We start from the raw sequence: 16715 nt of genomic DNA on the forward strand, positions 1-16715 counted from the left end.
AATTAAGTATTTTTTTTCTGCAGAAACGCCGCTGCTCCTGGACGCACTGGCAGTTTTTTTTTATTTTTTTCCTCCTGCCCCTGTGTTCATGGACACCTAGGATAACATAAAAAAACGCCTGTCCGCTCTAAAAGCAGCTGCAAAAACGTCCTGTGTGCACGAGGCCCAAGCAACGCAAAAGTCTCTGCATTGCAACCGCGACGCACTGGTCGCGTGGGCAATGCTCTGCAGGCCTGAACGCAAAAATGTAACAAATGCACATTTTTTTTATTTTATCATTGTTGGCCCATTTATTATGTTTTTTTTTTTTTTTTTTAAAGGCTGGACTGTGCCTTTTAAAAAAAAAAAAAAAGCATTGCAGTGCCCTGCGAATCGGACCTTTAAAAACCAAAGGAAAGCGCGACTTGTGCTGAAGCAGCAGATTTCTTGGCTGTTCTTCGTCGTCTTGTCACCTGACACGGTGAAGGTCAAAGTGCGAGACACCGATTTGAAGAATGAACGCCATACAAATCTTGCTTTTGGTTCTTCTCCTTAGTAAGTAGAGTTTTTTTATACTGCATATATATTGGTATATAGATATAAAGATAGATAGATACACACTCACGGGCCACTTTATTAGGTACACCTTGCTAGTAGCGGGTTGAACCCCCTTTGCTAGGTCCCCCTTGCTAGTAGTGGGTTGAACCCCCTTTATTAGGTACACCTTGCTAGTAGCGGGTTGAACCCCCTTTGCTAGGTCCCCCTTGCTGGTAGCAGGTTGGAACCCCTTTATTAGGTCCCCCTTGCTATTAGCGGGTTGGACCCCCTTTATTAGGTCCCCCTTGCTAGTATCGGGTTGAACCCCCTTTGCTAGGTACACCTTGCTAGTAGTGGGTTGGAACCCCTTTATTAGGTCCACCTTGCTAGTAGCGGGTTGAACCCCCTTTATTAGGTACACCTTGCTAGTAGCAGGTTGGACCCCCTTTATTAGTTCCACCTTGCTAGTAGTGGGTTGAACCCCCTTTATTAGGTACACCTTGCTAGTAGCGGGTTGAACCCCCTTTGCTAGGTCCCCCTTGCTGGTAGCAGGTTGGAACCCCTTTATTAGGTCCCCCTTGCTAGTAGCGGGTTGGACCCCCTTTATTAGGTCCCCCTTGCTAGTAGCGGGTTGAACCCCCTTTATTAGGTCCCCCTTGCTGGTAGCAGGTTGGAACCCCTTTATTAGGTCCCCCTTGCTATTAGCGGGTTGGACCCCCTTTATTAGGTCCCCCTTGCTAGTATCGGGTTGAACCCCCTTTGCTAGGTACACCTTGCTAGTAGTGGGTTGGAACCCCTTTATTAGGTCCACCTTGCTAGTAGCGGGTTGAACCCCCTTTATTAGGTACACCTTGCTAGTAGCAGGTTGGACCCCCTTTATTAGTTCCACCTTGCTAGTAGTGGGTTGAACCCCCTTTATTAGGTACACCTTGCTAGTAGCGGGTTGAACCCCCTTTGCTAGGTCCCCCTTGCTGGTAGCAGGTTGGAACCCCTTTATTAGGTCCCCCTTGCTAGTAGCGGGTTGGACCCCCTTTATTAGGTCCCCCTTGCTAGTAGCGGGTTGAACCCCCTTTATTAGGTCCACCTTGCTAGTAGTGGGTTGGACCCCCTTTATTAGGTACACCTTGCTAGTAGCAGGTTGGACCGCCTTTATTAGGTACACCTTGCTAGTAGCGGGTTGGACCCCCTTTATTAGGTCCCCCTCGCTAGTAGCGGGTTGGACCCCCTTTATTAGGTCCCCCTTGCTAGTAGCGGGTTGGACCGCCTTTATTAGGTACACCTTGCTAGTAGCGGGTTGGACCCCCTTTATTAGGACCCCCTTTATTAGGTCCCCCTTGCTAGTAGTGGGTTGGGCCCCCCTTTATTAGGTCCTCCTTGCTAGTACCGGTTTGGACCCCCTTTATTAAGTCCATCTTGCTAGTATTGGGTTGGACCCCTTGTATTAGGTACACCTTGCTAGTATTGGGTACTGCATACAATAGAAGTCAATGCAGAACGAATTATCTCCGTTTCCATTGACTTCAATGGGGAAACTCGCTTTGATATGCGAGTGCTTTGAATTACAAGCATTCTCCCGGAACCCATTATTCTCGTAATCCGAGGTCCCACTGTACCGACTTGGAGCCAAAGTCAGAGATCAGGTGCGTCCGCTCCTCCCACAAAGCATTATATACTCCTCACTCACAGCGACCATTCGCCTCCTTTCCTCCTCGACGAAGCGGTTACTATGGCAACAAGGACACTTCCCCTTTTTAGGCTGCTTTTCCCGCATTGGGGCCCTTTATGACCGCGCTCAGAGGGGAAATGCATAATGGGAGCATTTCGAGATTGGTGCTGGTGGTTAACGGAAGCGAAGAGCCGTATCGTTCCAATCATCTAAAATATGCAGCCATTCAATTTCTATTCATAAAGAGAAAAAAAACTCCCCCTCCCCCCCCCCCCCCCGTCCTTTTTCAATGAATTCAATTTCCATCTGAAAATAGCTGCGACGCTACGGGAAGGGAAAGCCGTACCGCAGCACATTGTATTGTCAGCGGACAAATATAGAAACGCTTGCTTGACTGCTGCGAGCCGACAGAACACGAGTTCTTTCCTGCGCCACTCGACAATTTACGTAAAAAACATTGGATCTCTGAAAACAATTTTCTATGTACTGTGCCGGAGCGATTATCCTTTTTTTTTTAATTTTTTTTTCGTCTTCATCAGTTAGAGCTGATTTCGTCTTCATCAGTGTTCACACTGGGGCGGCACGACTTCGGGGGCGACTCGGCAAGGCGTCCTGAAGACGACTTCTGTATAGAAGTCAATGCAAATCGCCCCGAATCGCCTCCAAAGTCGTACAAGAACCTTTTTCTAACGTCGGAGCGACTTGCGGCGCTCCTATTAGAACGGTTCTGTTGAATAGAATGGGACGCGACTTGTCAGGCGGCTGAGTCGCCCCAGTGTGAACCGGCTCTTAGGGGTGTATTTTGAAGAAAAATAAATAAAAATAAACATTGGCATTCATTCTATGGAAATGGAGGTGAAATTGAATGTTGTTAGGCTCTTTTCTTTCCAGGTTGGATGTTATTCTTCATAAAAGAATTGAGTGAATCAGGAAAATGTATCATTATGGCCACTAGATGGCTATAAATACGTATTTCCAATGATCGCCATGGCCATAATGTAGAGCAGGGATATGCAATTAGCGGACCTCCAGCTGTTGCAAAACTACAAATCCCATCATGCCTCTGGGTGTCATGCTTGTGGCTGTCAGAGTCTTGCTATGGCTCATGGCAGGGCTCGACAAATCCCGGTCGCCATGGCGACTAGAAATAGCATCCTGGCCACTTGGCTTGGAAGGTGGGCAAAAAAAAAGTGAAGTCCCCAGCTCTTCCTTGTGTGAGCTGGCGCCATCTGGTGGTGGCCGTTGGTATTACAAGTTAAACAGCAATTCTAATGTAATTTTTCACTATTTTCACTTCCATCTTCTCCTCTCTAATTAGAACCCCCAAACATTATATATATTTTTTATCCTAACACCCTAGAGAATAAAATAGTGATCGTTGCAATACTTTCTGTCACGCCTTATTTGCGCAGCGGTCTTACAAGCGCACTTTTTTGGGAAAAAATTACACTTTTTTTAATTAAAAAAATAAGACAACAGTAAAGTTATCCCCATTTTTTTTAATCTTATGAAAGATAATGTTACGCCGAGTAAATTCATACCCAACATGTCACGCTTCAAAATTGCGTCCGCTCGTGGAATGCCGACAAACTTTTACCCTTTAAAATCTTCATAGGCGACTTTTAAAAAAATCTACAGGTTGCATGTTTTGAGTTACAGAGGAGGTCTAGGGCTAGAATTATTGCTCTCGCTCTACCAATCGCGGCGATACCTCATATGTGTGGTTTGAATACCGTTTACATATGCGGGCGCAGTGGCGACAATTAATGGCACAGTGGCTGTGTTTGATGGCACACTGGCTACAATTGATGAGCACAGTGGCGACAATTGATGAGCACAGTGGCGACAATTGATGGCACAGTGGCTGCGTTTGATGGGCACAGTGGCTACGTTTGATGGGCACAGTGGCTACTATTGATGGCACAGTGGCTACTATTGATGGCACAGTGGCTGCGTTTGATGGCACAGTGGCGACAATTAATGGCACAGTGGCTGCGTTTGGTGGGCACACTGGCTACAATTGATGAGCACACTGGCGACAATTGATGGCACAGTGGCTGCGTTTGATGGGCACAGTGGCTACGTTTGATGGGCACAGTGGCTACGTTTGATGGGCACAGTGGCTACGATTGATGGCACAGTGGCTACTATTGATGGCACAGTGGCTACTATTGATGGCACAGTGGCTGCGTTTGATGGCACAGTGGCGACAATTAATGGCACAGTGGCTGCGTTTGGTGGGCACACTGGCTACAATTGATGAGCACACTGGCGACAATTGATGGCACAGTGGCTGCGTTTGATGGCACAGTGGCTACAATTGATGGCACAGTGGAGACAATTGATGGGCACAGTGAGGCTGCTAATTGATGATTTTTTTTTTTCATTCGTTTGCCCCCCCAACATTTTTGGGCCCCAGCCACCACTGCTTTTCTGTAAACGGCATTGATCTTTTTCGGAACTCGATCCGAGGGATTCTAGAATACCGGTGTGACTGTGTAATGCTTTGGTATGTAACGGTGGAATTTCATTCTGGAATCGTTCTGTAAAGGAAGCTGAGGATTGCGGGGCCTGCGCGTGATTCATGCATTGTTCTGTGCGGGGAAGTGACTCTATGAAATAATTGTTAGTACAGTAAGAATCAAAAGAGCCGGTCGTGTGAGTCACGTTGTATCCTGCACAGTCACCCAGTTGTGCTCATAAGTTTTCATACCCCGGCAGAATTTATGATTTCTCGCCCATTTTTCAGAGAATATGAATGAGAACGCAAAAACTTTTCTCTCACTCATGGTTAGTGATTGGCTGGAGCCATTTATTATAAATCAACCGTGTTTTACTCTTTTTATATCATAATGGCAACAGAAATGACCCTGATCAAAAGTTTACATACCCTGGTGATTTTGGCCTGATAAAATGCACACAAGGTGACACCAAGGGGTTTGAACAGCGGCGGTGAGCCCATAGCGGGCGCAGGAGCGCCGCCCCCTCTCTCTCCTGCACTAGTCACTCCATTATACATATGTAGCGCTACCCCCTCAGGAGCCGCTGGTTGATTTGGGATCTACTCTCTTACTTGGCTCACCCCTATTTAATTAGCTCGAACCCTCCCTTGGCGCATCAGAAGTCTGGTGAGTGTATTGTGACCTCTACTTGGCTGGCCTTTCTAAAAAAAAAAGAAGGAATATATATATATAAAGGGGGGGGGGGCCCTGGGGACCTCTGGACCCTTTAATAAAAAGAAACCTCTGGGCCCTTTAATAAAGAATAAATATATATATATATATATAATATATATATATATATATATATATATATAAACGTTTATAAAAAAAAGGGGGGGGGGGTTGCCATCCGGGGCCCTGGGGACCTCTGAGCCCTTTAATAAAAAAAATATATATCTGGGCCCTTTAATAATTATATATATATATATATATATATAAATATATACAAAAATAAAAGAAAATATAAAAAAATAAATAAAAAAAGGGGGGGTTGCCATCTGGGGACCTCTGGGCCTTTTAATATAAAAAAAATGTAAATAAAAAAAGGGGGGGTTGCCACATGGGGCCCTGGGGACCTCTGAGCCCTTTAATAAAAAAAATATATATCTGGGACCTTTATTAATAATAAATATATATATATATATATATATATATATATATATATATATATATATATATATATATATATATATACATACAAAAATAAGAGAAAATATATAAAAAATATATTTTTTATAAAAAAATAAATAAAAAAGGGGGGGTTGCCATCTGGGGACCTCCGGGCCCCTTACAGGTGTACTGCCTGTACCCCCCTGATGGCGGCCCTGGGTGTATATAATCCTCCTCCTGAATCATTCTGGGTCACAGAAGTTTATTAAGCAATGTCTCTTTTTGCAGGCGGGGGGGCGGACGCCGTCTACAAGCGCTGGATCCCCAACACAAATTTTGAGAACGCGTCAAACTGGGCTGAACAGAGGCTCCCCTGCTCTCAGGATACGGCCGTCTTTGCAAGTAACAAGGTAAACGATCCTTTTTCTTTCCTGGGGTGGAGTGATGATGGAACGATCGGGTTAATGGATGCAAGAAATAAGTTGAATGTGATTTAGTAAGATGTGCAGACAATATAGGCCACGCCCCCGCTTTCTATGAAGGCTGAACAAGCATGCAGGCTTTCAGTTCTAATTCACAAATTTCCCTGGCTACATTAGGGTTGCCACCTGTCTGGGTTTCTCCCGGACAGTCCAGTTTTTGAATGATGTGTTCGGGTTTTCATCTTCCTTAGACCCGGACACATTATTCACACCGGACTGCACCGAGAGCGATTTGGCAGGTGAAGGGTCTTTTGCTAAAAGTGTGGGTTGGATTTGACAACCCCTTCCAGCACTATCCCACTCAAAGCACCCCCCCCCCCCTCCGCACATATCTACCCCCCCCTCACAAAGCACCCCCCCGCCTCAGCACATATCTAACACCCCCCTTGCACTAGCCCTCTCCCCTCACAAAGCACCCCCCTCCCTTCAGCGCATATCTACCCCCCCCTTGCACTAGCCCTCTCCCCTCACAAAGCACCCCCCCCCCCAGCACATATCGGGCCCCCTAAGCGCCCCCAGCACATATCCAGCCAGCCCTTGCACTGGCTCTCTCCCCTCCCACATATCCGACCCCCCACCCCCATATTGCACTGCCCTCTCCCCTCCCAAAGTGCCCCCAGCACATATCTGCCCCTCCCTTGCTAGCTTTAGCTTTCTCCCCTCCCAAAGAGCCCCCCCAGAACATATCTGCCCCTCCCTTGCTAGCTCTAGCTTTCTCCCCTCCCAAAGAGCCCCTCCAGCACATATCTGCCCCTCCCTTGCTAGCTCTAGCTTTCTCCCCTCCCAAAGAGCCCCCCCAGAACATATCTGCCCCTCCCTTGCTAGCTTTAAAGTGGTTGTATACCCCCAATTTTTTTTTATTTTTTTCAAAACCTGCAAGGCAAAGGGATAATGAGCTAGTATGACTAGCATACTAGCTCATTATCAATTACTTACCTTAGATCGAAGCCCCCGCAGCGGTCCTCAGACACGTCCTCCGTCGCCGCCATGAGTGAGGAGGAATGAGGGACAGAGGGACATTGCCCAAATCGGGGACAGTCCCTGGAAATCCGGGACAGTTGGGAGCTATGTGTGTATATATATATATATATAAAATACAGTACAATTTGTGTTGCTTTACTATTTAAATAGTGAACTGATGTTTGTCTCTTTGCAGAAAGTCTCGGTCTTCGTTCAGTCGGCGCACTCCCTGAGAAGTCTGGTAAGAAACTGAACCTGGAAAATGTATTACTTGGGACACATTCACGTGCTCAGTGGATTGCTTTTCAGAGGTAGCTTAGAGTTGATTTTCAGGCGTTCAGGAGTCTTTTTTTTAGTTATTTTTTCCCGAATGGGTTTGGCATTGCAATGCCGCGGCCCAAACACACGGCACACGCTTATGGCACAGTCTCTTTGGACTTTAAGGCCCCTTTCAGGGTCAGTTTCGCTGCGCTATTCGTCCGCTAGCCGGTGCACTTTTAACTCCCGCTAGCGGGCGAAAAAGTTTTAAAACCACCCGCAAAGGGCCGCTGCAGCAGCACTTTGACGGCGGTATAGCCGCCACGGTGTCCATTCATTTCAATGGGCAGAAGCGGTGGAGAAGTGGTATACACGCCCCGCTCCTTCACCGCTCGGCTAGCAGGACTTTTTTTACCGTCCTGCTAGTCCAGGGCTCGACAAATCCCGGGCGCCAGGTCGCCATGGCAACTAGAAATGGTGTCCTGGCGACTTGGCTTGGAAGGTGGCGCCATCTGTTGGTGAGCCGTTGGTATTAAAAGTTGTTACCACCAGATGTGTGAGCTGGCGCCATCTGGTGCTGGCCGTTGGTATTACAAGTTAAGCATTACAAGTTAAACAGCAATTCTGTCATTTTTCACTATTTTCACTGCAATCTTCTTCCCTCCAATTAGAACCCCCAAACATTATATATATTTTTTATCCTAAAACCCTAGAGAATAAAATGGTGATCGTTGAAATACTTTCTGTCACAAGCGCACTTTTTTGGGAAAAAATTACACTTTTTTTTTAATTAAAAAATAAGACAACAGTAAAGTTATCCCCATTTTTTTTTATATTATGAAAGATAATGTTACGCCGAGTAAATTCATACCCAACATGTCACGCTTCAAAATTGCGTCCGCTCGTGGAATGCCGACAAACTTTTACCCTTTAAAATCTTCATAGGCGACGTTTAAAAAAATTCTACGGGTTGCATGTTTTGAGTTACAGAGGGGGTCCAGGGCTAGAATTACTGCTCTCACTCTACCAATCGCGGCGATACCTCACATGTGTGGTTTGAACACCGTTTACATATGCGGGCGCTGCTCACATATGCGTTCGCTTCTGCGCGCAAGCTCGTCGGGACGGGGCGCGTTTTCTGGCTCCTAACTTTTTTAGCTGGCTCCTAGATTCCAAGCAAATTTGTCAAACCCTGCGCTAGTCCACCGCTTCAGTGTGAATACCTTCGGGGAGAGACAGCAGCGGCTCTTTCAGGGCGCTTTGCAGGCGCTATTTTCATAGTTGCCAACATTGCAAAAAAAAATATCCCTGACACTTTTTTTTGCATGTAGGCGGGGCCTTGCTATAATTAGGCCACATCACCTGCCACGTCACCTGTCCACGTCACCTGGCCACAAGTTGTGGATTGTCCACGTCGCCTGCCACGTCACCTGGCCATGTCACCTGCCACAAGTTGTGGGTTGTCCACAATGCAAGCAATTCGTTTTTTTATGTTTTTTAATGGTTTTTCATCATTTGCTATCATTTTTGAGATTTCTAATGTAAAAAAAAATAGGTCACCCTTAAAAACCCTTATAAACGAAATCACCTGGTACCGGCGTTTTGCCGCTGAAACGTGGAAACTTTTGCGTCTGAACCCATTTTTTTTGCTTCTGGAAAAAACGAGGATAAACGTAACTGCCGAAAAACGCTGAAAAATGTGACTGTGTGCATGGACACATAGGATGACATTGAATGTGTTCGGGGGCAGTTGAAAAAGCTGTCCAAATGCCTCTGAACTCGCGTTTACCAGCGTCTCGTGTGCGTGGGGCCTTAAAGAATATTCTAGCCAAGAGAATCAGTTCACACACCACACACTTTTAAACGCCATAATACACCTGTAAGGCACAGAATTGCGCTCCAAAATTAGCATTTTTTGGGCTGGATTCTTCTGCCAGTTCCTGCATTCGATGGTAAAGTTGCCCGCTTTCAGCGCCCCTTTGCCGCCTGCGTGAACTTGTTTTATAGCTCAGGGCCGGATTCGCTCCTTGTTGTTTTGAGTCAATGGAAAGGAATCAAATGCATATCAATGGGCGACGTATCCGATGTCAGCTGAGGTGAACGTGTCGCGATGCGCATTACGCAATGGGAACGTGTGTACAATTTACAAACAATGCTAATTGCATTGCGACAGCACACCAAAGCTCAGTGGGGTTTGCATCGCTTTGAATACTCTCTCCCGGCTCTAGTGCGCCCCCCTGTGCCGCGCATCAGCAGTGATCTGTGACCGCAGTGTGAGCAGGATTTGCCGGTTATCGGCAAGAGAGGGAGAGACAATAAGCGGCAATTCACGCAGGGGGCACCTACACTGATAATCAGGGCAGTGTTCTGATGATTAGTGCAGCCCCAACAGTGCTGCTGCTCATCAGCGTTGCCTGTCAGTGCAGCCTCATCCTTGCCCATCAGTGCTGCATATAAGTGCAGCCTCATGAGTGCCGGCACTCAGTGCCCATCAGTGCTGCCTTTCAGTGCCACCTTTCAGTGCCCATTATTGACGCCTATCAGTGCAGCCTCATACTTGCCCATCAGTGTTGTCTTTCAGTACCCATTAGCGCTACCTATCAGTACCCATCAGCATTGACTATCAGTGCCCATTATTGCCGCATATCAGTGCAGCCTCATTCTTGCCCATCAGCGTTGCCTTTCAGTGCCCATTAGCGCTACCTATCAGTGCCCATTATTGCCGCCTATCAGTGCCGCATATCAGTGCAGCCTCATCCTTGCCCATCAGCGTTGCCTTTCAGTGCCTATTAGCCCTACCTATCAGTACCCATCAGCATTGCCTATCAGTGCCCATTATTGCCACCTATCAGTGCCCATCAGTGCTGCATATCAGTGCAGCCTCATCCTTGCCCATCAGCGTTGCCTTTCAGTGCCCATTAGCGCTACCTATCAGTGCCCATTATTGCCGCCTATCAGTGCCGCATATCAGTGCAGCCTCATCCTTGCCCATCAGCGTTGCCTTTCATTGCCCATTAGCGCTACCTATCAGTACCCATCAGCATTGACTATCAGTGCCCATTATTGCCGGCTATCAGTGCCGCATATCAGTGCAGCCTTATCCTTGCCCATCAGCGTTGCCTTTCAGTGCCCATTAGTGCTACCTATCAGTACCCATCAGCATTGCCTATCAGTGCCCATTATTGCCGGCTATCAGTGCCGCATATCAGTGCAGCCTTATCCTTGCCCATCAGCGTTGCCTTTCAGTGCCCATTAGTGCTACCTATCAGTGCCTATTATTGCCACCTATCAGTGCCGCATATCAGTGCAGCCTCATCCTTGCCCATCAGCGTTGCATTTCAGTGCCCATTAGCGCTACCTATCAGTACCCATCAGCATTGACTATCAGTGCCCATTATTGCCGCCTATCAGTGCCCATAAGTGCCGCCTATCAGTGCCCATAAGTGCCGCATATCAGTGCAGCCTATCATTGCTGCCTATCAGTACTGCATATAAATGCAGCCTCTTGGGTGCCCATCAGTGCGGCCTCATGGGTGCCCATCAGTGCGGCCTCATGGGTGCCCATCAGTGCGGCCTCATGGGTGCCCATCAGTGCAGCCTCATGAGTGCCCATCAGTGGAGCCTCATCAGTACCACATATCAGTGCAGCCTAATCAGTGCCCATCAGTGAAGGAGGAAAATTACTTTACAAAATTTTATAACCGGATCTAAGAAAATCTTTTATTTGTTTTCAAAAGTTTCAGTCTATTTTTTTTGTTTGTTCAGCAAAAAATAACTAAATGCCACCAAAATAAATCTCCGTCTCCAAACAAATGATAAAAACGTCACGTGGGTACAGCGTCGCACGACCGCACAACTGCCAAAGTGCGACATCACTGAAAGCGGAAATGTGGCCTGGGCAGAAAGGGGGTGAAAGTGCCCAGTAGGCAAGTGGTTAACGCCAACCTTGCATTAAACGGACAGCCTCAGCTCACCTTTGGGGGGCCCTAGAGAGAGCGCTCTCCCCGGGGGCCCCAGTCGGGTGCAGTAAGCCCCGCCCCCGCATGTCGGCAGACCAGAGAAGCGCGCAGGTTTCTAATTCCTCGCAGCTTCCAAATGTCTTTCTAAATAGGCAAGAATGATTCATGAGCGCGTCCCGTGCCAACGCCCCCCCCCCCGCAAGGCCGATGTCCCCCCTCCCCCCGCAAGGCCCCCCCCCCCCCCCGCAAGGCCAAAGTCTCTAAGTTTAGAGCGCGTTTCGCTAAATAAAGTTGGATGAGGTTTTTTCGCCGGCGCAGACGGCTGGGAGACCACAAAGAATGCACTTGTTCCCCGTCATTCGGTGGGCAGGGATTTCCCTAGGATTCTAAGCGTGTGCGGCTTATGAAACGGGCGCCGCGCTCACCGCCGTATCGCGTTTCATACCAGAGGAGTCAAAACAAGGAGATGAACTTCTAAAAAGCTGGAAAACCCCCTTTCCAAAAAAAAAAAAGAGGAAAACATCTGTGAGGGCGGCGCGTTCCATCGCCGCAACGCCGCCATAAATAACTTCCAATTTAAAGGAGCAGCCGGACCAAATGTGACCATGTAAAGAAGAAATAAAATCTTTTCATTTTCCAATATATAACTCATACCGTATCTTACAAAAGTAAGTACGCCCCTCCATGGGCATCCGCTGAAATTTTTTCGGGGGGGGGGGCACATTTGGTGGGCACTGGGCACAAGGCTGCATTTGGTGGGCACAAGGCTGCATGATATGCACTGGGCACAAGGCTGCATGGTGGGCACAAGGCTGCATTTGGTGGGCACAAGGCTGCATGGTGTGTGCACTGGGCACAAAGCTGCGTTTGGTGGGCACAAGGCTGCATGGTGTGCACAGGGCTGCGTTTTTGTGGGCACAAGGCTGCATTTGGTGGGCACTGGGCACAAGCTGCATGATGTGCACTGGGCACAAGGCTGCTTTGGGGACCAGGATGCATTTGGTGGGCACTGGGCACAAGGCTGCATGGTGTGTGCACTGGGCACAAAGCTGTGTTTGGTGGGCACAAGGCTGCATGGTGTGAACTGGGCACAGGGCTGCGTTTGGTGGGCACAAGGCTGCATTTTGTGTGAACTGGGCACAAGGCTGTGTTTGGGCACAAGGATGCATTTGGTGTGCACTGGGGCACATGGCTGCATTTTGTGGGCACAAGGCTGCATTCGGTGTGCACTGGGCACAAGGATGCGTTTGGTGGGCCCTGGGCACAAAGCTGCGTTTGGTGGGCACAAGGCTGCATGGTGTGCACTGGGCACAGGGCTGCGTTTGGTGGGCACTGGGCACAGGCTGCATGGTGTGCACTGGGCACAAGGCTAATGGTTTACATAGCTCACGGCATCACGCGTCAGGTAGAGGGCCCCAGGGAGGTCAGGATCGGCACTGTCAGTCTGCAGTAGGCAGGAATACGCATTTCCTTAGGCTCCTCCCCCTCAGTGATCAGACTGTCACATCGCAACTTTGTAGCAAGTCACAGGGGCTGATCTGTGTCCGATGGAAGAGAGGGGGACCCCCAAAAGCACGGCAAGCCCCTTTCACAGCCAATGAGGAGGCGGATCAGATCTGCAGTCAGATAAATATTTATCACCCTGCTGGCATTGCATGGTGTGTGGCCTGTGAGTCGCCTGCATTTGTATTCCCTTTTCTCACGATGATGAGAACAGAATCTGCCTTCCGTGCCACCGGGAAAGATAGTGACAGGAACATGGCAGGAATTCCCTGACCCAGAAAACTGAAACACGAGACCGCACGAGGTGAGCGGTACCTGTCCCAGCCTGTGTGTCACCAGCGATGACGGGCCGCGCGTCACGTCTCCCAAATTCCCAATATGGTGAAAAAAGGGGCGTCTCCTGAGGCAAGAGAATTGTGCAACACTCCGGGCCGTCCGCCAATCATATCATTAGAAATACAACCGACAGACAACAACAGTGTGTTCCGGAGCATTCTTCCCACTGATCACCAATGTAAGGGACATTCTTCTCACTGATCACCAATGTAAGGGACATTCTTCCCACTGATCACCAATGTAAGGGACATTCTTCTCACTGATCACCAATGTAAGGGACATTCTTCTCACTGATCACCAATGTAAGGAACATTCTTCTCACTGATCACCAATGTAAGGGACATTCTTCTCACTGATCACCAATGTAAGGGACATTCTTCTCACTGATCACCAATGTAAGGGACATTCTTCTCACTGATCACCAATGTAAGGAACATTCTTCTCACTGATCACCAATGTAAGGAACATTCTTCTCACTGATCACCAATGTAAGGGACATTCTTCTCACTGATCACCAATGTAAGGAACATTCTTCTCACTGATCACCAATGTAAGGGACATTCTTCCCACTGATCACCAATGTAAGGAACATTCTTCCCACTGATCACCAATGTAAGGAACATTCTTCCCACTGATCACCAATGTAAGGGACATTCTTCTCACTGATCACCAATGTAAGGGACATTCTTCTCACTGATCACCAATGTAAGGAACATTCTTCCCACTGATCACCAATGTAAGGGACATTCTTCTCACTGATCACCAATGTAAGGGACATTCTTCTCACTGATCACCAATGTAAGGGACATTCTTCTCACTGATCACCAATGTAAGGGACATTCTTCTTACTGATCACCAATGTAAGGGACATTCTTCTCACTGATCACCAATGTAAGGGACATTCTTCTCACTGATCACCAATGTAAGGGACATTCTTCTCACTGACCACCAATGTAAGGAACATTCTTCTCACTCATCACCAATGTAAGGAACATTCTTCCCACTGATCACCAATGTAAGGAACATTCTTCTCACTGATCACCAATGTAAGGGACATTCTTCTCACTGATCACCAATGTAAGGGACATTCTTCTCACTGATCACCAATGTAAGGGACATTCTTCTCACTGATCACCAATGTAAGGGACATTCTTCTCACTGATCACCAATGTAAGGGACATTCTTCTCACTGATCACCAATGTAAGGGACATTCTTCTCACTGATCACCAATGTAAGGGACATTCTTCTCACTGATCACTAATGTAAGGGACATTCTTCCCACTGATCACCAATGTAAGGGACATTCTCCTCACTGATCACCAATGTAAGGGACATTCTTCTCACTGATCACCAATGTAAGGGACATTCTTCTCACTGATCACCAATGTAAGGGACATTCTTCTCACTGATCACCAATGTAAGGGACATTCTTCTCACTGATCACCAATGTAAGGAACATTCTTCCCACTGATCACCAATGCAAGGGACATTCTTCCCACTGATCACCAATGTAAGGGGCATTCTTCTCACTGATCACCAATGTAAGGGACATTCTTCTCACTGATCACCAATGTAAGGGACATTCTCCTCACTGATCACCAATGTAAGGGACATTCTTCTCACTGATCACCAATGTAAGGGACATTCTTCTCACTGATCACCAATGTAAGGGACATTCTTCCCACTGATCACCAATGTAAGGGACATTCTTCTCACTGATCCCCAATGTAAGGGACATTCTTCTCACTGATCACCAATGTAAGGGACATTCTTCTCACTGATCCCCAATGTAAGGGACATTCTTCTCACTGATCACCAATGTAAGGGACATTCTTCTCACTGACCACCAATGTAAGGAACATTCTTCTCACTGATCACCAATGTAAGGGACATTCTTCCCACTGATCACCAATGTAAGGGACATTCTTCTCACTGATCACCAATGTAAGGGACATTCTTCTCACTGATCACCAATGTAAGGAGCATTCTTCCCACTGATCACCAATGTAAGGGACATTCTTCTCACTGATCACCAATGTAAGGAACATTCTTCCCACTGATCACCAATGTAAGGAACATTCTTCCCACTGATCACCAATGTAAGGAACATTCTTCCCACTGATCACCAATGTAAGGAACATTCTTCTCACTGATCACCAATGTAAGGGACATTCTTCTCACTGATCACCAATGTAAGGGACATTCTTCCCACTGATCACCAATGTAAGGGACATTCTTCTCACTGATCACCAATGTAAGGGACATTCTTCCCACTGATCACCAATGTAAGGGACATTCTTCTCACTGATCACCAATGTAAGGGACATTCTTCCCACTGATCACCAATGTAAGGGACATTCTTCCCACTGATCACCAATGTAAGGGACATTCTTCTCACTGATCACCAATGTAAGGAACATTCTTCTCACTGATCACCAATGTAAGGAACATTCTTCCCAGTGATCACCAATGTAAGGGACATTCTTCTCACTGATCACCAATGTAAGGGACATTCTTCTCACTGATCACCAATGTAAGGGACATTCTTCTCACTGATCACCAATGTAAGGGACATTCTTCCCACTGATCACCAATGTAAGGGACATTCTTCTCACTGATCACCAATGTAAGGAACATTCTTCTCACTGATCACCAATGTAAGGAACATTCTTCTCACTGATCACCAATGTAAGGGACATTCTTCCCACTGATCACCAATGTAAGGGACATTCTTCCCACTGATCACCAATGTAAGGGACATTCTTCCACTGATCACCAATGTAAGGGACATTCTTCCCACTGATCACCAATGTAAGGGACATTCTTCTCACTGATCACCAATGTAAGGAACATTCTTCTCACTGATCACCAATGTAAGGGACATTCTTCTCACTGATCACCAATGTAAGGAACATTCTTCCCACTGATCACCAATGTAAGGGACATTCTTCCCACTGATCACCAATGTAAGGGACATTCTTCTCACTGATCACCAATGTAAGGAACATTCTTCTCACTGATCACCAATGTAAGGGACATTCTTCCCACTGATCACCAATGTAAGGGACATTCTTCCCACTGATCACCAATGTAAGGGACATTCTTCTCACTGATCACCAATGTAAGGGGCATTCTTCCCACTGATCACCAATGTAAGGGACATTCTTCTCACTGATCACCAATGTAAGGGACATTCTTCCCACTGATCACCAATGTAAGGGACATTCTTCCCACTGACCACCAATGTAAGGAACATTCTTCTCACTGATCACCAATGTAAGGAACATTCTTCTCACTGATCACCAATGTAAGGAACATTCTTCTCACTGATCACCAATGTAAGGAACATTCTTCCCACTGATCACCAATGTAAGGGACATTCTTCTCACTGATCACCAATGTAAGGGACATTCTTCTCACTGA

At 47.1% G+C, this 16715-nt stretch overlaps 1 protein-coding gene across 1 annotated transcript in view; it reads left to right on the top strand.

The window, feature by feature from the left end:
* The first annotated feature begins 433 nt into the window (after positions 1–433).
* AMN (amnion associated transmembrane protein) overlaps positions 434–16715 on the top strand; it is a 45072-nt gene continuing 28790 nt past the window's right edge. Inside the window, exons 1-3 of the mRNA XM_040332718.1 lie at positions 434–534; positions 6082–6203; positions 7432–7476. Coding sequence (XP_040188652.1) covers positions 495–534; positions 6082–6203; positions 7432–7476 — 207 coding nt within the window. The 5' untranslated portion in view covers positions 434–494. The remainder of the gene's footprint in view (positions 535–6081; positions 6204–7431; positions 7477–16715) is intronic.

The sequence above is a fragment of the Rana temporaria genome, chromosome 13, assembly GCF_905171775.1.
Source record: "Rana temporaria chromosome 13, aRanTem1.1, whole genome shotgun sequence".
In the NCBI taxonomy this organism is placed as follows: Eukaryota; Metazoa; Chordata; class Amphibia; order Anura; family Ranidae; genus Rana; species Rana temporaria.